This window comes from Eucalyptus grandis, chromosome 5 (assembly GCF_016545825.1).
Source record: "Eucalyptus grandis isolate ANBG69807.140 chromosome 5, ASM1654582v1, whole genome shotgun sequence".
In the NCBI taxonomy this organism is placed as follows: Eukaryota; Viridiplantae; Streptophyta; class Magnoliopsida; order Myrtales; family Myrtaceae; genus Eucalyptus; species Eucalyptus grandis.
The window spans coordinates 9,008,200-9,032,665 of record NC_052616.1 but is presented as its reverse complement, the minus strand read 5'-3'; the positions used below and the strand labels follow the sequence as shown (position 1 = coordinate 9,032,665).

The following is a 24,466-nucleotide window of genomic DNA, read 5'->3' as shown; positions in this document are numbered from 1 at the left end:
TGACAAAACTTTAGAAACCTCGTCACCCTACTTTCCATGGGAGGACATATAGAGCACATCGTGTGATTCATGGAATGGTCGACTGTCAACGGACCGTTTGCAAGCTCAAGTGCATGCCCCACGTGGAATGACTTCACATACACCAAAACCTCAAAATAAGTCAAGACTACTATTCACATGTGCCACTCAGCACATCATCACTAATAATTAGCACTAAAAAGGTCAATTGAAAGGCTCAAGGGTATGCCCCATGTGGAATGACTTTGCATATGTCGGAACTTCAAAATAAGTCAAGACTACTATTTACATATACCACATCGGCACATTATCACCGATAACAAGCACTAAAAAGGTCGATTAAATAAACCAATACCCATTTTACTCAAATGACTGGAGCGTATAATTGGCAAACCCCCCTCATTTGCCAAGCATTAGGACATTAATGCAACACAAAAAATAAAAATCAATAGTGTGATTATCACTCTCTACACACTATAATAAGCTCCCTTATTCTATGGATAAAATTCAAAAAATAATATCTAAAAGAAAAGAGAGAGGAACTCGCATAACACGTGTCTTGACCTTTTCCCTTGATTCTCGAAGGGTTTTTGGAGCCCCCCACCCGCAATAAAAAAAAAAATAATAATAATAATAATATATATTTTTAGGCCCATCCCAGTTAGATAGACAAAAAGAAAACGTCACCGTCTAAACCCCTCCACCACCCCCACCCATGAATGAATGTGCAGCCCAATCATGAAACGCACTGTCGTTTCGCTGTCAGAAGGCCTGCGCTGGAGCGCGCTGAGGTTAAACCTGTTCCTTTGGCAGCTGTTCCGCACTTGTCGTCCGTCCTGGACCGCCATCCACTTCTCGCCAGCCCGCACCGTAGCCACGTGCGTGCACGAGGTGGAGTGACAAGCTTTCCCTTTTCTCTCTCTATTCTTTCTCTTGTTTTTTTCTGGTTTTCTTTTTCTTCTCTGGTGTGCTATAGCTATAGCTATATTGTCAGTAATTACAGCAACTGTACCGACACTAAACCTTATTGGTTCTCTACTCTTCTACCCAAATTCTGTACAAAAATCTTTCAACTGTTGAAATATTATCTAAGACAGAAAAAGAAGGAGAGTTTCTTCACTCTCTTTGGGTGGAGGAAGGCTAATGGGATCTTGAGAGCCACGTGTGTGTCCTTAGAAATGCTCCTTGTGGAAGTCGAATTTGGTGGGGCCTTTCTGGTTGAATTCGTAGCAGAGCTTGCTCAGCTCCTTGGCCAGAACAGGCGCTCCACAGTAGAAAACACCTGATTCAAGGAAACCCAAAAAAAGAAGGAATAAAAATTGAATATTTGAAGATTGATTAAGTAGCTTCTGTGATTCAACTGGGTTGAGAATTACCTATTCTTGCACCGCTGTGCTTGGAGCATAGTTTATTGAAAGCCTTTTTCCAGTTGGGTCTTGCAAAATGAGTCCTTACCTGAATGCAAACGTTTCCATTTTGCGATTCAGGATGTGACGTACGGTTGTGGATTGGAAAAGAAAAAACAAATATTAAATTGACAAAAGAAGGAAGAGGAAGAAGGATACTTACCGTTGTCCCAGACACAATGTCTATCCCATTCTTGGCATGATTAAGAGCTTGGACCATAGTAATGAGAGCTGATCTTGCATCACCTTCCTCGTACACACTGGTCAAATAATTGTGCATCTCAATCACCCCCTAGAAGTCCCACACCAGAACGTGATCAGTAAAGACAACTTCAATCAATTCGATTAATGAGCTGAAAATTGGGCTCAAGAGAAAGCACTCTTTCTTACCCTTTGGTCAATCTCCGCGACCTCATTCATGACCCCCTTGAACCAATCGAATGACCCTTGTTCTCTCGTCACCCAGTAGAAGTACGCATTGGTGGTTTTCAGAGTCTTCCTGCGCCTTGGGGAGACCCGGTTCGGGCCAGGTGACTCAACGCTCCCGATGCTTAAATCCGAGTTCCTACTGACATCTGTGACTGAGTCCTGCAAACAAAGAAAGGAGGCAAAAGGAAAATTGGTCTTGAATTCTCACAGGTACAATGCCAATTCATTCTCATTTGCATCATCAGTCCACGATCATGTTGTTCAAAAGGTAATTAAAAAGTTAAAAGAGTATGTAGTACTTACTGCTTGCTCCTCGCTTTTGACAATGGTGTTGATTAAATCTTTGAGGATACTAATGAAAGGCGTTGCCCCAATTCCGAGACCAACCAGCAGCAACACATCGTATTTTTTGTAGTCTTGTGCTGGAGCGCCATATGGGCCGTCTATGCAGAGCTTCGGCAAACTGTAATCAACAAAGGAATGTGGTCTTGATTATCATTAATTCCAGAAGCTCATGTTCAGTTATCGGAAAATTATAGCTTGTGGACAACGAAAGAATGGAACAGGAAGTGTGCGCACCTTTTCTTGGTTGTTTCATCAGCCCTGAGGAGGCCACTCTTTCCTGCAACAGGAGGCTCACAAGCCTCGGCGAACACCCTTTTGAGCTCTTGCGTCCAGTCGCCAAGTTGCCGGATGTGAACACTGAGGAAGTCGTCACCGGGAGCTGAGGTTATCGAAAATGGGTGCCTGGCAATGTGTGTCGGGAGAAGAGATCAGTATGTATGCGAGGAGACCATATGCAGTTGAGCAGTCCGCTCAAGAAGGCCATTACCATAAGCAAAATGCATTGTCCTCAGTGACACTTATCGTCATTACTTGGGGACTTACCACTCGAATGGAGAAACCGCAGGACACTGAACAAACATGTACTGCCCGCTTTTGTACTTAAATTGGGGAGGCTTCGACATCTTTAACGTCAAGACATTTCCTGGGTAGATCGCAACCTACACAATCAAGACGATTCGCTCTAAATGTCAACAATTTTAATTGAAGGCCCAACGAATGAAGATGAGTATCAAATTGGGAAGATGGATGACGCGGGAATGCTTTTGTTACCTTCAGCAGTCGGACCGTGTACATTCCAGACCTGAAGAATCTCAGGGTCCTTTCTCCGGCATAGAGCAATACAGGAACAGCAAGATACATCCACGTCTGCAAGGACACAAACTCCACATTTCAAAACTCAAATCCTGCGGACTTAGATGCGACTACGTTAGGAATACACCAGCTGTCTTTCAATATTTCAATGTTGGAAAAAGAACGCAGCACATTGAAGAAGCCTAATTCTCAGAAAGTTCATGGAATGCAGGGAAAGAAAACGATTCGTACCGTCTTGCGGTACCAGTGGTGAACGAGGTAAAGGAAGACTCCGTGAATGATGAGCAGGATATAGACGAGCACGAACAGGTGGTGTGAGTACCAAAATGCATTGAAACCAGTGAGCCGGTCGAATGGTTTCGGTAACTTGACGAGGCTTCGGCGGAACCATCGGGTAGCCAATGTGAAGGCTATTAACATCAAGATCACCATGAGGATCCCAGTCACACCTTCAATCCCCTTGACAAGATCAAAGTACGTCGGCTTCGGATTACCAAAATCATCCTCCAAGTATCTATGATAGACGTCTTTAGACGCATGTTCAAGCCTCACAAAATCGCACGCAAGATGGTCACCCACATGGAGGATGACACCAACTACAATAGCAGCAGCAATCGTCTGCACCAATGTACAAACCAGAAAGATATTATTCAGATGTTGCAATTCTTGCTATGAATCCTGAAACTCAAGTATCATCCCATCACTAATAACTGATGATTCACTAGCTGCTAGGCTAAGGGGACAACGTTTCAGTTTCTCGTTAATCCAAAGTATCAGTAAAAAGCATGACTCCGGTAATTATGCAAATGGTGGAGACATTGCTTCCGTCACTAAGATCACTGACCTCAAAAAAAAAAACATTCTCTTCTCAGAATTCTTGCTTTTTCACTAATCAGACAACCTAAAAGATCCTAGGAATGTCATTCCCCATCACATGCGTAGTTCTACATATCTGAGCAGCATTTTGCATCATATCAGACATTATCACTTAGAATGACATTGCAATATAAAATCTGTCATTTGATTAGCCAATCTCTCTTCCTCTCCATGTTCAGAACCTGAAAATCACAATCGACATTTGTTCTATGCATCACATCTGTATCTTGTCACGCTTTAAGTTGTGATTTTCTGTATCGAAATTTATTCAAGCAATGATCAATGCATTCTTGCTCTCCTGCCAATTTACAATGCCACAAAACAGAGTTTCTTCTTAAGGATCTTGGGAAATGCAAGAGATACTTTCTTTATGTCGCTAAGAAGTCAATCTCCTAGCTTAACTAGCTCATACATATAAACAAAAGCTTCATAGTCTATAAACTAACACGCAATCATCACAAGGAATCATTTTAGGCTGAACAGAGTTTCCTTTTCCACGTGTTTTTTTCTCAATTTTCAACTCGTTAAGGGGAGGAAAAAGAAAGAGTCAATCTTTATGGCTTTCCACAAGTTCTTCTAATTCTCTGCATACAAACAAAAACAAACGTGATCTCTCTGGCCCAAGGGAAGATTCTCATTTGTCAACCTTTGCTGCCTTTAAGCAGAAAGATGATGCCTTGCACTGCACTATACGCGTTCTAACACAGGACATATCGTCATCATCTATGTGCACCCAAAGAGACATATCAGGAATCAGTTTTTTTTCCCTTTAAAAAACGAGTGTCCAGATCAAATCAATCACGTTGACTTTCACCAGAAATCCTCCTCGTGGGTCCCCAAGGGAAAAAAATTGTGTGCAACCAAAGTTTCCACCGCCTATAGGAGGACAAAACTAGCTAAATGATGTGGAAAATAATCGAAGGATTGGAAATTTCAAAAAGGAGGGTTAGGTTCCGTGATTAAGATGAAAGTTTTAATCATACGGATGGATTAGACATGTTTAATTTCCATCCGTCGGACCTAATTTATTCCGAAATTTTTATAAGCTTAAAAATATGCACATCAGTCATGGAGCATGCATTAGGGGCACTGGGCATGGGTTGCTCGAGCTGTCGGTTCATGATTGGATCCACAACATATGGAATGTTCACTAATTGAGGATGTAGCTAAGTTCACAGTATCAATTCTGGTAATAATACAGCATTTCACGAAAAGCATTAGGCATGAATTTGAGATAGCCTATATAGTAAATTAAAAGTTAGGAAAGAGGTCAAATTTGCGCACCTTGTGAAAGTTGATGTTGTCGTCGAAGGGTATGAAGAGGCCGACCCTCGTGTTGCGGAGCCAAGTGATGGTGTTCCGGCACACCGGCAGCAGGATGAGGGCCATGTTGAACTTGAGCGTCTCGGCGGCCCCCTTCGCCGTGAGGAGGCAATAGCCCATGACCTGGAAGGCGGCCTTCTGCTTGTACTGCACGAACTTCCAGGTGAAGAGGCCGATCATGATCATGACCCACAAGGTCACCACCCAAATCCTCCTCCAGTTCTCTTCCAGATAGTACAGGCACTTGGTGCTCAGTCTCCTGATGCGGCTCCTCCTCCTCAGGCCCTGCAGGTTTTGGCTCAGCGCTTGGCTCGTGTAGCTCAGCGCCTGGCTGTAGTTTAGGTACGTATCCTTCTGTAGCAGCAGCGTCTCCAGTTGCCATAGCTGCATCCGATTTTCACCAAGAATTCAGGGGCTAAATTGCAAGCTAAAGCCGGTAAAATTTTACTTTTCTCCCATGTCATTTACATTTTAAGTGGGATTTTTCCTCCTCTTTTTTTCTGCCATGAGTAGAAAGCTTTGTGCATGACATGGGCACCGCCCCTCGATCCATGGAATCGATGCGTCACCGTCGCATGTGACCAAAAGCAAGAAACGTTCCACGCATACGATGACATCAGTTTTAGTTAAAGGAAAACGAGATGTTGTTAGTCTCGAAGTCTGGCGCTTCCCATCGTTCCCCATGTTCGCCATCACGGAAACTCGCGAATTCAACGAGCGTCTCTTTAGGATCGGAATCGTGGGATAGGACGAGGCGGAAAAGACAAAAGAGGGATCGGGTCGAGAAAAAGCTCGACAGACCCCCCAGCGACGGTGACCACCGAAACAGGACAGCACGCGGGGAAATTTCGTGCACCGGGTGTGGTCTACGCGGTCGTGCGTGGGGCACCCCGAAGAGCCCCCCCCACCTACTCGTTCCGACAAGCTACATGCCACCAATCGCGATGCATATCTACGTCGGTTTTTCTCCGCCATTGGGAGGACTGAAATTTCCCCGGAAAATTTTTAGCAGCCGAGAAAAGAAAAGAAAAAAAAATGAGAATTTAGTGCAGAAGATTCGTCGTGTGAGTACAGCCAGGAAAGCTGTTAAACGCAGGCGCGATGGACATGCTCTCGGACCCAGAAAGACCGGAACTCACCTATTCTTGCTATATACTTAAGAAATAAATAAAACGATTGCGAATATAATTATTTGAGAATATATTATGCCTGCAAACGCAGGCGCGACGGACATGCTCGGACCCAGAAAGACCGGAACTCACCTATTCTTGCTATATACTTAAGGAATAAATAAAACGATTACGAATATAATTATTTGAGAATTTATTATGTTAAGGCTTCCCTTCTTTTTGGCTGTAACTACATGATAAAACAGCTTGTGTTAATGTACCGGCCACAAATTTATTTTTTTTTTTTTCCATTTTGATTTAAGTCCATTCAATCGGACCCTAGATTTATTGCTTGATTAAGGACAACAAAGTAAGGAAGATGACATGATATGCGTGGCTTATCGGTCGTCCCAATTATTGCACTGACCTAGAAATAACAAAGTTACGACGGAAAGGAGAAACCCTAATTACCGAAACTTTTAGAAGAAATGGGCTTGAAGGTCGAAGAAAAGTCGCTCAACTACCAAAAATTTTAGAAATTTCGTCAGCTGCTTTTGCCTTCTAAACAATCTAATTTGGTCAATCCAAAAGTAATGCGCTAGCTACGTCTACAAATATTAATATGAATATATACACACATATATATTTATATATAGTCATAAGCTTTTACTATTTTCTTCTTGCGCGGTTCAACAACACGGTTACCCAATTCTAAGAAAAAAATTTCCATTTTTCGCCAAACATGGACTTTAGGAGGAAAAGTCGTAACTAATACTTAGACCCCCTCGAGTATTACTCTTATAAAAAAACTACTGGTCAAAGCTGACTCGATTAAGATGCGTATCCCCACTAACTATTGGGAAAACTATAGTCTGACGAAATATATGTATTTTGGACTTTGCATTATCTTTAGATTTTAGGGCGAAATCATAAATATAAAATAAAAAATGGACCGACCTCGATGTAGCCGAGCTGCTCCGGATCCAGTTCTTCCATGATCAGAGCTGCGTACTCCTCCGCCTGCTCCTTCAACCTCGATAATCGATTCGCCGAGGCGCTCAGCATTATGATCTGCAACCATCGGCAGCAATCAAAATCAAGAACAGGAACTGTGGAAATTAGGGTTCTTTACGTCAACCGGGCATTAATGACTCGCAAGTCCACGTAACCCAAGGTTGCATGCATCAAGAAGACAACCGTGACACGTCGGACCGGCCCCGAGTTGACCGAAAAGCCCCCACCAACCCCACTGAAAATAGTAATTATTGCGTTCGGGAATACGATTGTAGTGGAGAAAACTTGCCATTTGTCCCCCTAGACATCACGGAATAGGGGGCCTAAGAGCTCATGGAAACCCACGAATACCCCCAAAAAATCTTTAATGAATAAGAAGATGCTTTTAGAACATGGGCAACGTCAGAGCAAGCCCAGGAAGGAAAAAAGAAAAAACCGAAATATTATTTTATAAAACTTCGCTTTCTTTTTTTTGTTATCGTTGTGATGGAGTAGTTTCGTTGTGGAATTTCAGGGATTTTTGGGGCTCACCGAACCTCGCCTAACATCGATTATTATATTGTAACCGAAACATGACACCCTGTAAGGAAAACCTAGTTTATTGCGATGGCTTACACGAGGACATGAAGGAGTGTTGGCTAATTCATGCACATTAGTTCCTATTCCAATTAATTATGTACGGTCCAATCTATTGCGCATATATATAATCAGTGTAGGAGTTTAGTTTAACAGGGTCGCCAGGTCTAATCGAGCTTTAATTTTCTCGAAAATGACAGCTAATGACAATCGGTTCAAACAGAACTCTCACCTCTTTTACTTCTTCTCCGGTGATTCTTCCGTCCTCGTTCTTGTCTACCCTGTCATGTATTCAACATGAGAAAAGATTAATTATCGACCAAACAGATTGTTTTTAATGAAAAACGTACTAGGTGCAAATAAAAAACATATGACTCGATCAATAATTAGGTCCATAATTAAGATATTGTTCAGCGGTCCCTGTTCTTTCTTTTCTCGCTTCTGGCTCTTTACCCACTGACAATACACAATCATCTCGCGTTAATATGAAAATAATTAAAAATACCTAATGGAGATGAATCGGTCTGTTCCTTAGTTTGTTAAAGAAGTGCAATCTTTATCAAAACACAACAGTGTAAAAAAAAAAAGAAAAGAATTAATTAAAAAAGTTATCAAGTTGGTTCTTTTTCTTTTTTTTTAATTCATCATCATCATCGCGATCATCATGCGTACATGTCGAAGAAGATCTGGAGACGTGAATCGAAGCTCTGATCAGTGATCTGACACCAGAACTCGTGGAGCTCGTCTTTGCTGATCCTGTCGACCTTCATTCTCCTCCTCCTCCCCAATGCATCGAACAGTTCCAAAGCAAACTCCTTCGAATCTTTCATTCCTTCACCGGGAAAAAAAGACAACGACGTCGTCAGTATGAACACTAAGGAGAGAAATCCACCATAAAGGGACGTGAATTTACAGAGAGAGAGAGAGAGAGATGGCGAAAACCTATGCATTGTGCGAAATCTTGACGATAGAGACAACCATCTTTGGCAAGCTTATCGAAGCTAGCCTGAATTTCGTTCCATGCATCGATGCTGCAGTTGGTCTTGCTGTTGCTGATGAACCGCAGCCCGCGCAAGGCCTTTTGGGCGCCCGAGCGGTTCCGGTCGAGCTGCGCGCGCTGCTTCCGCAGGGCCCGGGCCGCCAGGGCCACGTCGAAGCCGCCGGCATTCTGGCCGGCGGACGACGTGGACGCTGAGAGCACGCGGGACGCGTGGCCGTGGCTCCACGAGAACCGCCGCAGCTCCGCCTTGAGCTCCTGCGAGAACTGCCGCGCCTTGGCCACCGCCTCCGCCTTCAGCTCCTGCGAGAACTGCCGGAGCCGGCTCGACGAGCTGCGGCGCATCGCCGGCGACCGGGACGGGGCCGAGGAGGAAGCCGCGCGGGGCGTCTCGGCCCCGCTGCCGCCGCCGCCGCCGCCGCCGCCGCCGTCGTCGTCGTCGATCTTGATAGTCAACGCGGAGGCTGCCGTGGCGGGCTCGACGCTGCGGAGGACGATCGTGTCGTCCTCCTGCAGGTCGAGGGTCACCTCCACGAGCTCCTCGCCGTAGCTGGCCTCCGTACCCGCCGGCGAAGTGCTGTCGCTGGCCGGTGACTTGCCGGGGACGGTGTCGGACGCCCACCGGCGCCCGTGCTTGGCGAGGCCCTTCATCTCTTCTCGGTCGCCAAGGAAGAACGCGAGCGAAAGCTCTCTATAGCTTCGGTAGGTGGGTGGGGTGGTTATATATGATGTGCGCGCTTGATATTTCGTGGACTAGATATGGGCGGAATTTTAATGGAGTGGAATTTGCGGGATGACGCGTACAGAATCCGGGAAAAAGGGAAAACGCGGTGCGCAGGTTTTCGAAGATGTATGTGAGAAAGAGAGAGAGAGAAATGCAGAAAGTAAAGAAGTCAGTGGAGCTCTACAGAGAAAGGTGGAGGGAGAGGGAGGAAGAAGACAAATGTCGATATGGTTGAGGAGGAGATCGAATGGACCTAAGGCAGGAATTATAGCAGCGGGAATATAATAAACACACACACACACACACATATATATATACATATACATGCGTATGTATATATGTTTACGGCATTTTGCACAGGACCGCAGGAAAATATTATTCCGTGCGACCACCGAAAATGTGTTCTTTTTCTCTCTCTTACTGTGGGTGAAAAAGGTATGGCCCATATCGCACCGCGTTGGCCCCACCTTGCGGGGGAGGAGTTTTTCTCGAATCAACGGCAGATATTGCTCGAGTCAACCCAGCTTGGACGGCATGTCCTCTTCTCTTTTTCTTGAGTTTTTGGGGGGGGGTTGGTCTAACCAAGATTTTTACACGGATTAGCAAGGGTTGAAATTTCCAAAAGACAAGCGAGGATGTAAATGAATGTAATCAAGACAGAGAAAGGAAAAGTCTTGGGGACATTTGCGCTCTACGCGTGAAATTTCGGTACACTAATTAAAAATGTACAAACAATTTTCCCTCATCTATTGAAATGGGGACATGATAATTTTTTCTTTTACATTATCGTTTGGGAAACTTCTCCCTTCAAATGGACAAACGGTCCATAAAAGGCATACTAATTTTAAATAGTATCTCAAATGCAATTAATTACGCTAGAGAATCCCAGCAACCTAATGCCTACTATTCACATATGAACGCATTCATTTATTCATTATTATTCGCAACGGTGCGAAATGCTTTTTTGGGACATCTGCCCGCCCCAATTTAGGTCATGCTGCCCTTGCCTAATTGCCCATTCCTTTTGTTTGGTCCACCGCAAATACCGGCTATTGCATTCCCATATGTTCATCTGGATTGATATTGGATATAAAATCCATGTAAGGCTGTCTGTGTACATAATAATTAATATTTATCATTTCTATTTAAGGAGAGCCTTCTTTTTTAACTTCTCTTTTTAACAATCCAGAATAAGAAGGGCTCTAAAATTCGCAATCAAGAGACGCGTGAAACTCCCTACAAGCTCTATGAACTATTTAAGTTTATGCCTCTGGTCTGGTTAGTCAATTTTGACTCTGAGTAGCTTCCACGCAATTGGTATATGTGAACAATTGAACTATCTACTTAGTTGGAATCTCTAGAGACCCCGATCAATTATGTAATTTTAAGAGACTAGAATTTCTTTCCTTTAATTGCAAAATATCGTGAATACTCATCCATAGATAAAAAGGTGAATTTTTTTTTTGCTAATACAACTACTAGTTTAAGGATGGAAGTAGAACAAGATAATTGTCCAAAAAGTTTTAAACCTATAGTACCGTCCAGCCAATTCATTTTCAAACTTTTCATTTGATAATTTTCTAAGGTAATCCATCCAGCCTATTTAGGCCAAAAATCGCTAACATGATCATTCAATTAATATCAATAGTCCTATGTAGCATGAATAGTGCTGGTATAGAAAATTTTTGCAAAATTTTTAAAAATTTCCTGATTGTTTTTTTCCTTTGGTTTTCTTTATTTTTATTTTTTTCTATTCTATCATTCATCTTTTTCCTCCTTCAGTCATGGCCATACACAATGGCCGCCCTTGCTGACCATTGCCAAGGCTCCAATGACCAGCAAAGGAAACAAATGAATAGTAGAATAGGAAAAAATGAGAGAAGAAAGAAAAGGAAAGGAAAAAAAATCAGAAAATTTTCAAAATACTTGTAAAAATTGCTTACGTCAGTAAAATCCAAACTAAATTGGTCAGAAGAATTATATTAATAAATCGTGAAAAAGTTTAAGACTAAAACGGCATCCGTACAATAGGTTAAGAACTAATTGGGTAATTTTTTTGAAAATTTGTTATATTTTTATCCTTTAAGATATAGAAGGAAAGTCCAGTAAGATACTTTCATAAGATACTTTCATGCGTGAACCACTTTCATAGGAGAAAATGCACGCACAGTTACATGATGCCCTTTTTTCATGACATTGTGACCTAGGAAAAAGGGAGCAATGAGAAATCTTGGTTGATTTGCATTTGATCTTTGCCATCCTCAATTCCTCCAACCAAATATTGCTATTGATGGCTAAACAATACGGGACCCCCACGTTCCTCCCTCTGGCATTTCACTTTCCCTTTATCTTCCTTTGAAAAGTCTCAATCTCCCACTTCTGTTTTCATCTATCTGTTCTTTGGTGTATCTTTTAAGGTCCCATAAGGGTATTGCCCATCAAAAAGCACTAGGCCTCATCTTATGGACGACATTGTTTTGGACATGTTGGAAGAGCTCGTTCTTCCTCTTTCTTTTTATGTGGAAATTGGGGTGATCTGGTATTCGTTTTTTTATTACCATAACCTTGGAAACAACATAAGATGGAAGATAATCAATGAGATCCCTTCTTGGGCGAGAACACCTACAGGATCGATTAGGATTAATGAAAGCGCAAATGGCTTGTCTAGCTTTCATTTGGGAAAATTACCAAAACAATCATAAACATATTACAATTTTTCCAATTCAATCGCATTTTTTTAAAAAAAAATTAGTTCAATCCTAAACCTTTTAATAAATGCCAATTCAATCTATCTAGTCATTTTTGGCTGGCCGACACTAATGTAGATAATTTTTTAATAAAATTCTACTTTTTTCTAATTTTTTATTAATTTTTCTCTTTTTTTTCTCCTTTTTTTTTTTTTTCATTTCCTTCTTCCTCCAATCAGTCGCCTCGTTAGCGGCACGGCTGACAAGGGAGCTTGTCGGCCTCAGGGAAACCTAGCCGCAGCTAGGGGACCTTGCCTAGGCCGCTCGCAAGCCATGGGTGAGGCTCGACCTCGCTAGAGGCTGCAAGGTCGAAGGCCGTGACCTCTGATTTTGGTTGTTAGTGGTTAGGCAAGGCTCATCCTTGCCGAATCAAGCGAGTTTGAGCATCGCTATGTGCCTCATCAGATGCCACAAGGTTGAAGGGCTCAACCTCGCACGGCCTCTGGCCTGGGTGAGTCTCATCGGCCATGGGCATGTCACAGCCTTGCTAGATCTAGCGAGCCCTTGCTCAACCGTGGCAAGGGCGGCCTTGCCATTGCTAGGCGAGACTTGCCTTCACTAGTGGCTAGTGGGGGTTAGCATCATCGGCACTCACCTTTGGAAGAAGGACGAGAAAAAAAGAAAAGAGAAAGAAAAAGAAAGAAAAAAATTTGTTCAAGTTAGCGTCAGCCAGCATCCATGTCAACGTCGGCTGGTCAAAATTGGCTAGATGAACTAAATTGACACAATTATAAAATATTTATGATTGATTGGCCAAAAAAAGGGCTTAGAATTGTGTTGGAAAATTTGTAATAGGTTTTGGACTGTTGTGGTAATTTCCACCTTTCATTTCGTATAGACTTACACTCCCGAAGTTAGAAACTCGAAATTTACCTAGAAATTTATATGTTCATGTTGCTTATGCGAGAAATCTCGAATAATTTGTGAATATTTTGGTCGCAAATGTTGCTTTCTTGAAAACCTTTATCTCAAAGCAATTGCTAAGTTTAAATACCTGCCGACATTCTCGTCAGCAAACTTAAAATCGAAAGTCATCAGAAAAGCGAAAAAAAGATCGATCGAGATAGAAGTACCAATCCTTGAGGCAATTTGACTTTTACTCCCTCCGAATAACATAAGCAAAATTCCTTTGACTAAAACGGCGCAGAAACCCACAGTGTCAATTTCACATGGTTATAGGACTCGAGCTCTTTCTAGTGATGCTTTGGGACTTGAGCTAAAAACTGAAAATAACGTGACATCTTGACGCATCCCATGCCCCCATTCGACATCTCTTTTGTCCGATTTATAGCACGTCAAACAAATAAATCTAATTAAATGGGAAACATTTAATATTTTAAAGGGATAGCTGACCAGGAATTCCGGCGAAAGTTGATCTGCAAGAGCAGAATTGAGAAACCCAGTAGAATTAGGGTTTACCTCACGGGTCATGAGGAGGCTCCTATAATCGTTCTTGGTTGTCTTCATTCTTAATCTTGCTTATTAGTGTGGAAGTCAACGGTATGAAATGGAAAGTGCAAAAAATTAGACCATTTAGACCGTTTTTTTCATCTTAACATAGAGAGATTAGAGACCAAGCATTCTTGCATATATTGAGATTTTATTGATAGGTCGATACATAACTTTTAAGTTACTTCCTTAATTTCTTTATATTGGTAGCACCCAGAAAAAGGAAGGAAGGAAGAATGATAAGTACGATGTAATATACATATCCCAAGGCCAAATATTCCATGAGCTTCGAATTGAGAGGGATTTCATGAACCAATTTGAACAATCTAAAAGGTCATCATAAAAGAAAATTATGAGATAATTCGGCCTTTGAAAAAGAAAAGAAAGACGATCATCCCGAGCAACTTCTGCGGCGGGTTGAAGATTCGCCACCATAAATTTCAGAAACCACCCGCTGCCAACAAGAAATTTTGCGTATACTTGGTGGGGTTTGTTGGGGTTGACAATTTTGAGAAGGGTTGAATTTGATCTTCATTGAGTCGTGTGTTATTAGTTGACAAATACGAGTTTACCTGAATCACTTACATGATTCGATATCGCCAGCCAATCTTGTATTGACCCTATAACTATTCTCAATATCCACGTAGGAATAATGACTTATGAAAGAGTTGAGTGAGCCGATCATTTTAAGCAAGATCCAATGAATATCGGTAGAAAGCGCGACACCCACCATGGAGTTCGGATTTTTCATTGATGTATTATGTGTAATGGAGTCGTTTATGACTTCACTTCCCTTGAATGGAATAATTCAAGATTCGTGCTTCGTTGGCTCCTTGCAGCCAACACGTAGATTTCACATGCCATGCTGAGTGTATAAATACCTTCTTCGACGTGAAGGTTTTATAGGTTATAATACTCACGTACGTGACGGAGGGGATGAGGCTCATGATGATGTCATGAGGACCTAAGTAACGTATCATATTACGTTGGAGTTGGGGGTCGTGAATATTTGGTTTTGGCTTGCTTTGAAAATTGAAATGTTCAAGATCCTCCATAACAAAGTGTAGTGCATATTTTCCTGTACAAATAGCTTCTTTTGACCTACTTTCAATGATGTCGTCCAGAGACTTACGTAAAAGACTATTCCAATTTCACATTGGGGAGCACGCGGTTGCGTTTCCCATGTTTGTTTTGCGATTTTCCTTGATAGATGTTTGCTTTCAAAATCGAGCCATTATACCATTAGAACATGAATTGCCGTAACTTCCTCGGTTCAAAGACTAATGTCGACAGATAGGCCCTATCGACAGTAGGTTTTACTCTGAATTTTTGGCTTTTTTTCTATGTAGAACCTGTGAGACAAGCACTTTGACTTTCTATTCGATCAAAAACACTTGAAATCTTCAAAATGTTCAAATCTTTTGACATATGCAATTATACATACTCTATGTTTGTGATGCTTTAGGAGTTAATTAACATGTTACTTCATTCTCGAATATTAGAATGAAAGGCATGAACTAATGTTCGAAGTAGACAATAAACACTAACAAATATTGCTTCCATCCATGGAACTAAAGTTTCTATGTAGATCTCGTGAGAATCGCGCTTTGATTTTCTATTCGATTAGAAATACTTGAAATCTTCGAAATGTTCAAAGCTTTTGACATGTGCAATCATATAAAATCTATCTTTGCAATGCTTCGGAGGTTAACTAACATGTCATTTTATTCTCAAACATTAGAAAGAAAGCCATAAATTAAAGTTGGAAGTAGACAATAAATACAAACAAACCGAGCGTACATACTAGCTAGAGAGGGAAGAAAAAAACCCCCCATTGTTGCTTCCATCCGTGGAATTCAAGATGTCATCAGTGAGGTAGCAATAGCTGTTATGGCAGTTTTGTTTATGTTTCCACCGGCCGAAATCTCACAGCTTCCAATTGACTTTGGATGGTCACTGCCACGTTTTCGCCAGTCAAATTCAACCGTCCAAACCCTCAATCATTTGTCGTAAGTGCTTCCCATCCTATAATCTCTGCCTTATGCATTCTCCAAGCTCCTTCATCTTAATCCGTTTCTGAGTTCATACCCTAATAAATGCCAAGAGAGAACTTAGGCCCGCAATACTATATACTTTCCTCATTGCCAACCATCCTTTTCCCACTTATGTTCATAGAGAATTCTGACGATGGTCGTGGGTGATGCACGAGCCTAATATTTAAGTCCAAGAAAGGAAAATAAGCTGCGAAAAAGGGTGGAAAAAGGCAAATTTAGAAAAATCGATGGGTAGGGAGATAGATCCGTTTTGAAACTAGGGAGATTTGCCACGAGCAAGAGGGTCAAGACATCGATCGAGCTCCTATTTTTCCTTTCGTCTGATGAGGAAAAAGATACAAGGGTCGTCGAAATCATCTCTCTTCTTCTCCTCTCTTTATTCGTGTCGTCATTATGCGTAATGTTTCAACCAACCACAAGCAGACTTGTCCCGTAAGCAACCTCCATAGCAAAGAAACCAAACCTCCCAGCGCTCAACGGAGAAAGGTTTTGAACTTGGAAAGCATCACCCCACCAACCACCGTGCTATCGCGTGCTTACTTGTCGCGTCGGGGTCGTCCATTTGAAAATTCGGGCGGCTTCGTTGAAACTAGGGATTTCCCAAACCAAGAAGAGTATTCTGCAGAGCACCAGGAGACGTCAGGAAGTGATTACTGCGTCTTGACCGTTGCTTGGATGTGCGTTTGGTCGTGCCGTCCTTCCTTTTCGTGCTCCACGCAGAGAGAGAATTTGACCCCTCTGTTTCGAGCAAAAAAATCTATTGATATCTGTGGATGTTCTTAAGCATGAGCAAGCCCGAAACCCTAATTTCCTGAGCTTTTTGACACCCTAAATTTATTGAGCAACATATTTCGCCTTAGCTAATAGAATTTAAATGAATTCAAGTGGTGCGATGAACAATAATTTAATAGTAGACTCATTCGACAATTTAATCGATTAAACAAAGATGAAAGTAATTGGAGTTTGAGATTTTTAATCCTTAAACTGTAATTTTGGGTGATTATGGTCTCTCTAACTCCACATTGTATTAGTTCTGAGTCATTATTCTAGCACGTGACTAAGAATTTAGAGATATTTTTGGGTTACTTCTTGATTGTGTTGCTGTAATTTCGCTGCCATGCAATTTAGTCACGTACAAGAATTGTGATCTGAATTCTTGGGTGATTTCAGCTTGAGGCTTGCTTGCATTACAAGTAAGATTACTGATTTAATATTAAATCTATTGTATGGATACCAATTTAGTCACAAACCTTTCAATTTTGTTAATATACCCATAAACCTTCACATAAAATTTCAATATTTTCCTTATGGCTAATTTTCTTCTAAAATTGCTAATGTGATATTTGAGTCAACGCCAATCGACCTACATGACAAGCTCACAATTAGAGAAGAACAAATTTACTCAACACGACTTCGTTTTTGAGTAATTTTATATATTCTCTCTTTTTTTTCTGATTACTATTCATTTTCTTGTTGATTTTTTTTTCCTTCAATCATTCTAATCCTCGCTGACCCCGGATGTCTTTGTCATAATTTTAAGTCACCATTCTTGCTCGTGACTTAGAATATGGAGATATCTTTGGATTACATCTAGATTATGTTATTGTAATTACATTGTCACGAAATTTAGTCACATACAAGAATGATGATGTGAATCTTTGGGTGACTTTAGCTTAAGACTTGCTTGCAAAAGGGAAAAATAAATCTTTCAACTTTGTCCATATATTCATAAATATCATACTTGAAATTACTAGCATGGCAGTCCAATCAATATCAGTGTTAGTCAACCTTATCAATCTAAGGTGAATAAATTTACTCACACGTGCTTTAGAATTTGGAGATTTTTTTGGGTTACTTCTAGATTATGTTGCTGTAATTTCATCATCCAACTTTTGTCATGTACAAGAATTATAATTTGAATTATTGGGTGACTTCAGCTTAAGACTTGCTAGCATTAAAGGGTGAATAAATTTACTCAACACGTGCTTTAGAATTTGGAGATTCTTTTGGGTTGCTTCTAGATTATGTTGCTGTAATTTCATCATCTAACTTTTGTCACGTACAAGAATTATAATTTGAATTCTTGGGTGACTTCAGCTTAAGACTTGCTAGCATTAAAGAGAAAATGATCAATCCAATCATAAATTTATTATAATGATGTCAATCCAATCATAAATTTATTATATTGATGTCAATTCAATTCTAAACATTTCAATTTTGTCAATATATTCATAAACCTTTACATGAAATTTCAATTTAGCCATTCCAACTAATTTTCACTTGAAATTGTTAAATGGCAATCCAATCAACGTCAATTGACCTACGTGGCAAGTTGACAATTTAAGGAGAATATTACTCAACGAAATATTGTTTTTTGGTAGTATTATGATTTTTTTTTTTTTTTTTTTCCCCTTTTAGATTACTGTTCATCTTCTCGTTGATTTTTTTTTCCTTCAATTATTTTATCCAGACTCACCCTGGTGTCTTCGTAATATTAGTCATCATTCTAGCACGTGACTTACAATTTGGAAATATCTTTGGATTACTTCTAGATTATGTTGTAGGAATTACATTGCCATGCAATGCAGTCATGTTCGAGAATTATGATGTGAAATTCTTGGGTAAATTCAGCTTAAGACTTGTTTGCATTAAAGGGAAAATAACCAATTCGATCCTAAATCTATTATAGAAATATCAATTTAGACATGAATATTTTAATTTTATCAATGTTGTCCTAATCTTTACATGAAATTCCAATATACTCATTTTCGGGTAATTTTTGCTTAAAATTACTAACGTGACCAGTTTAGTTATATTAGCTAACCTACATGGCAAGCTAGCAACCTAAGGAGGACAAATTTACTCAACCCGACGTCATTTTGAGTACTTTTAGGAAATTTTTTCTCTTTTTCTTTGCTTTCCTTTTCTTAGTGCTGCTTTGATTTTTTTTTTCCTTCAATTTTTCTAATCCTCACTCACCCAGAATGTCTGCGTCATATTAATTTTCAATCATGATTCTTGCACGTGACTAGGAATTTGGAGATATTTTTTGGATATTTCTAGATTATATTGTTGTAATTACATTGCCAAGCGATCTAGTTGTTCACAAGAATCATGATCTGAATTCTTAAGTGACTTCAGTTAAGACTTCCTTGCATTAATGGGAAAATAATCAATTCAATTCTAAACTTATTATATGAATGTTAATTTAGTTTTGAACATTTCGATTTTGTCAATATATTCATAAATCTTTGCATGAAATTCTTATATGGTTCTTTAATTTTCACTTGAAATTACAAACTAAACAGTCCAATTATTGTCAGCCAACCTACATGACAATCCAGTAATCGAAGGTGAACAAATTTATTCAACACGACATCATTTTTGAGTAGTTTTATTAATTTTCTTTTTTTTCTTTTCTTTTCTTTTTCCTGATTACTGTTGATCTTGTTCTTGATTTTTTCCTCGATTTTTCTTATCATCACTCACCCAAGATGTCTTCATCAGGCAACCTCATCGCCACACATTGCATCGTTTTTTTTTTTATCAAGGACAATGGCTCCGAGATCTCGGCCAAGCTCGACATTCTCGAGCTCTACCACTACATCAAGCTCAAGCCCTAGATCCGGAGGGCTCAACCTTGGTCACAGCATCAAGCTTGAGCCCCTAGATCTGGAGGGCTCGGGCTCGGACGTTGCATTGAGAGAATTACCTAAGCACAAGTAAGTACCCCCTAATTTTATGAGGTTTGGCACCCCAAATTTCTTAAGCAACAAGTTTCGCCCTAGCTAATAAAACCCAAATAAACCCAATTATTACAATTGATAAATCCAAATAGTAGACTCATCCGACGATCTAACTGCCTAAACAAAGATGAAAGTAATGTTGAAGTTTGAGATCTTTTATCCTTAAATTTTGTGTGATTATAGTCCTCCAATTCTGTATTAATTTTGAGTCATCATTCTTGCACACGATTTAGAATTTGGAGATATTTTGGGTTACTGCTAGATTCTTATGTCGATGTAATTACATTGCCATGCAATATAGTCACGTGCAAGAATTATGATCTGAATTCTTGGGTGACTTCAGCAGTCATGACTTGCTTGCATTAAATTGTGTTGTCTTCTTGGTTTTGCGACTTTCTGTGCAAGTTTACGATGCTCGAGTAGAGGGTTTTAAGAGCTGATGGCGATAGCCATGGTCACCGAAAATCTGGATTCGACAAGTACGGCGGCAGTGACCGAGCCAAGATTTTGAGTGGCGAGGCCAAATTTTTCACTATGATGCAGCTAATATCTCAGTTACTTTTTGTTGTTAACGTGTACCGAAAAAGAAAAGTCAACTCAATAAATGAGTTTAAATTACAGAAAAAAAAAATTCACTAAAATCGAAGTTGATTTGATGCATCGGTTTCTAAACTTTGAGTCCCTTTTCTTGAAAACCGGCAACTATGCTCTAATTTATTTTTCCTATAATGAATTATACATCAATTTACTTGATTTGGAAAGAAAAAATTCCGCCGAGATGACAAATTCAAAATAAAAAACTTGCCAAAAGATTACACAAAATGCTGAAATAAACAAAATAAATAAATATCTAGAATGAGCAGGTGTGAAACTTACAATCTAAAAGGAGTAACAAACGTACCTCGATTCATTCATGAGGGTTGAAGAATGAGTAAGTGTAATCTGTAAAAGTGAGAACAAAATAACAAGGAGACGATCAAGGTACTATCCTTTTCTTTCTCTTGTCCATTGCAAATTGCCTTTTGAATAACTGATTTTTTAAGTAGCCAGCTGGGATGTCGCCATGGGATTTGATGGTGATTTAATGGTCATGTCAGCGGTTTTTTCTTCTTCTTTTTTTAAGATAGGACCAGTATAAACATAAATTGAATTATACAATTAGGTTAAAGTTCGAAGACCTAAACATAATAAAATACAGCGCATCGTCGCTCCTCTGCAGAAAGTAACTTCGAATTACGCCCGTACTGACCTGAGCATAGAAGGATCCCTGAAAATTCAACACTAGGGAAAATCTCTTTGCCCGTGGCGACCAAGAGAGGTCAAGCGCAGCAGCTCCAAGGGTCGTCATGACTCGCGAGGACGATCAGCCCAGGATCTAAGATTAAGACGCGTGTGTTAACGATACAATCATAAAATCAAGTGAACAAGATTTCTAGAAGAATTTCTTTGGGCATGCGTGTCATCGGAAAAACGAGGGTTATTCATAAGACGGCTATTATACTCATGTGCTCGAAGCCACAAATGAAATGGGTGGTGTGGAACGATGACATGCGGGACCGAAAAAAAAGACGGGGGGAGAGGATATGCTTTTAAAACCAAAGCCACATGTAAGCAGAATATTCGAGCTCCCACGCGAATTATATTTTTATACAAAAAAACTCCAACCTAAAAGTTTATAACGATAGATGGAACGAGAAATATTTCAACACCCTATTTTGATCAATGGGGCTCAACTCACATTTAAAAAGGATGATATTGGCTCTAATATCATATTCAAAAGTCTAATAAAAAAACTTAAACCGATAAGTGAAAAAAAATCACATAAATATAAAAAGGCATTTAAGATTAAGATAATACTTCTTGGTTTCATCCTAGCTCTATTACGAAATTTTCATAACCAACTGATCTCCATTTTCATGATAACACTTAGTATGCGGTGGGTTAGAACGCATCTCGGGAGCATCGCACGGTGGAGTGTCAAGGAACGGCGGGGGCCCGTGGAAAGTGGTGGGGGCAGGTTTCGGGCACGAGAAGCGTGTGCACTTGGAATTGCACTGTCTATGTCGGGGGGCGGGGTCGATCGAAAAAGTGGGTCGGAAATGGATGGGCTTCTAGAAGGTCCTTTCTGAGCATGAAGCCCAGAATCGCCTCGGGCCCACCCGGCTCCCTTTTGTCAATGGCTCACCAACTCCCGTTGTAGGAATGTTCACTCCTTTCAAAATGTTTATTAATTCTTTCGTGATAACTAAGTGCACTATGTTTTTTGATAGAAGATAGTCAGCACGCACATTTCGACGAAAATTGACAAGAATGACTACATTAGAATTACGAGCCGCGATTTGAGATTGAGTTGATAAAATTGAAAAATTTATGACTAAATTAGTAGACTCCTATGTGCCCATAAAAGTGGGAAGTTTTCTCAAGCTGAAATGCATTACCACTCCACTTTCAACCATCTGTGATAGCTCTTTGGGGATAGAAGTAAGGAAGACATGCTTTAAATTTGGATCTGCGTCTAGGATCGATTGGACAATTTTTCTAAGTATCAAAACATTGCAAACATATTACTTAATTAGAGTGACTGACAAAATTCATTATGTTATCAGACGTGGTGTGGACTCCCAAATTATTATGCCGCATGATTCGACACAAAATATGTGTGAAAGTTGACAATTACGATATCATGGAAAAATTCCATCCATAAAGAATCCATATATGATATTTGATATTTAAGTGATCGCATTCTATGACATAGTATTCATTAGTAGTTGTATAGACAGACTAAACATTCTAATTTGGGAAAAATCCACTTCATTCGAGTTCATCGATTTGAAGATGGTTCAACTCTCTCTCGCCACAAAACCACCCTGGAAGTTGGAGAAAATTACCGGAGTGCCATCAAGAGAGAGATGTCAATCAACATGCTTCCAGGGGCCTCAAGTCGTCCCACCTCCCAGGACCCTTGGTCTTGAGTCATGCCCCAAGGGTCTCAAGTCCACCCCTAAGACCCCGAGAGGCAAAGACCCAATAATTTTCGAACACATTATGTGCAGACCAATGGTTAAAGCAACTCTTGTACACGTATACAACTTAGGAAGTTTCGATTATTAGAAGTAATCGTTTTCACAGATATGTCAATGGATCAGGAACTACACGAGCATGCGAAAGCGAACCCAAACCGGGAAAAACTACCAACAATGCTAGATCGGTTCGATGTACTTAATTTGAATCTCTCGAGTCGTATCTAGAAGCTCAATTCCCCTCGTTGGTTGGCGTTCTTATTCAAAGAGGGAGTTGGTAAAGTTAGCTGGGACCCTGGTTTAACGTGACGCTCGCCTCATGTTAACGACAACGTTTCAGTCAAATGGCTCAGTGCGTATGCTCGTGATCGGTTCCATATTTGCTTCTGCTGCTGAAAGCGAAGATATATCCAATGACCCGAACAGACCCTTGTCATCCATCGTTGGTTAGGTAAAGACTTGGTCACGATTCATTTTGATTGTACTTCCGCCATCAACCAGCACAGGTCGTATGGTACATGCATGTACTCTTTTTATATATAAAGTGATTTGTTAATGATTACGTTTCCTTATCCCAGAAGGAAGGTGTGGAGTATCTTTGAAGCTAGGAAGTTGGGTGCATGATTTTTCAGTTTCGCTAAGCTAGCTTTTCAATTTGTGTGTTCTACCATGCCTGTCTTCTTATGGGGAAAGAGGGTTATTTAGTTTGTACCATGTCCACTTATTGACAATTTCCCCAATCTCGGCAGCCACTAAACTTTGAAATTTGGAATTTAATTAAAAGGTTTTGCACTTCATTCTTGGCAATTCATTCTTGTTTTTGACTATCTAACGCAAATGGTAATAGACAGTCTAATTCAAAAGTTTAAAGGATTATGCTAACATAATGATTTTTTGGCTACTCTAAAAGGAACCATAAATTCTTGAAAAAGTAAATTTCACAACAATTCCCAATTTTTTGTTTTTTTTTTTGTTTTTTGCGGCCTAAAACAGGTGGTTATTTTTGCAAATGATTAAGGACAACGATATAAGCATTTCTCAAATTTAAATAATTAATTGAGTGGTTTAATATTCAGATTTGGCAAAGACTCATGTTGATGCGAGGGTTTGGATTGACCAAGACAAAAATGGAGACAAATTAGGGATCTGAAAAGATTGGCTCAAGTCCTTCAACTCATATGTCATATTAAGAAAGTCCAACCAAAATATTATGTTTATAAATGAAGATGTTGTCTCACCATTTAAATATTGTAATGACTTGTTATTCTAACAAGTTTTCACTTTTCATGGGTATTACATTTCCTTATAAGTACGGGCTATGATTTGTGATAGCAGGTCATGGTCATGTCATGTCGTTGTAAGGGTAAATTAGAAAATAAGTCAATCCGAATACGACACGATCATGCTGATCATATCAACCCGTGTGACACGAACATGATCTGAAAATTAACGTTGACCTGTGATGACCCACGTAACACAATCAAATAATGGATGGATTGATCGACACAAGAAATTAACTGATTAGCGTAAACTTGACACAATATCCTCGCGTTTTCAAAAGATACATTTACAAATTGTGATAATCTGACAACAAAATATCACCAAATCAAATTTAAACAATGTCAGTTGTAATTAATGAGATATCGTCAATTTAAATCATAACAGTGAATGAATGACGCGAAAAGAATGGGTTTTAGCTAATCATGTCAAAATTGGTCATATACATGTCAGATTAACACTAACCCGTTAACTTTAACTCGCTCATCTAGGCGGGTTGGACACAAATGTGTTGACACAAATTGACCGAGACACGATTAACC

The 24,466-nt window shown here is 40.1% G+C and overlaps 1 protein-coding gene across 1 annotated transcript; it reads right to left on the bottom strand.

The window, feature by feature from the left end:
* Positions 1-340: 340 nt before the first annotated feature.
* On the bottom strand, positions 341-9,886 carry LOC104443936 (respiratory burst oxidase homolog protein A). The gene is made up of 14 exons (XM_010057493.3): positions 8,852-9,886; positions 8,582-8,741; positions 8,142-8,190; positions 7,277-7,390; positions 5,172-5,594; positions 3,243-3,629; positions 2,970-3,065; positions 2,742-2,857; positions 2,433-2,600; positions 2,157-2,316; positions 1,815-2,012; positions 1,588-1,716; positions 1,395-1,473; positions 341-1,300 (listed from the first exon to the last, which is right to left on the bottom strand). Exons 1-14 carry the CDS (start codon positions 9,555-9,557, stop codon positions 1,191-1,193), a joined length of 2,895 nt encoding a protein of 964 aa, XP_010055795.2. The 5' UTR covers positions 9,558-9,886; the 3' UTR covers positions 341-1,190.
* Between the last annotated feature and the right edge of the window lie 14,580 nt (positions 9,887-24,466).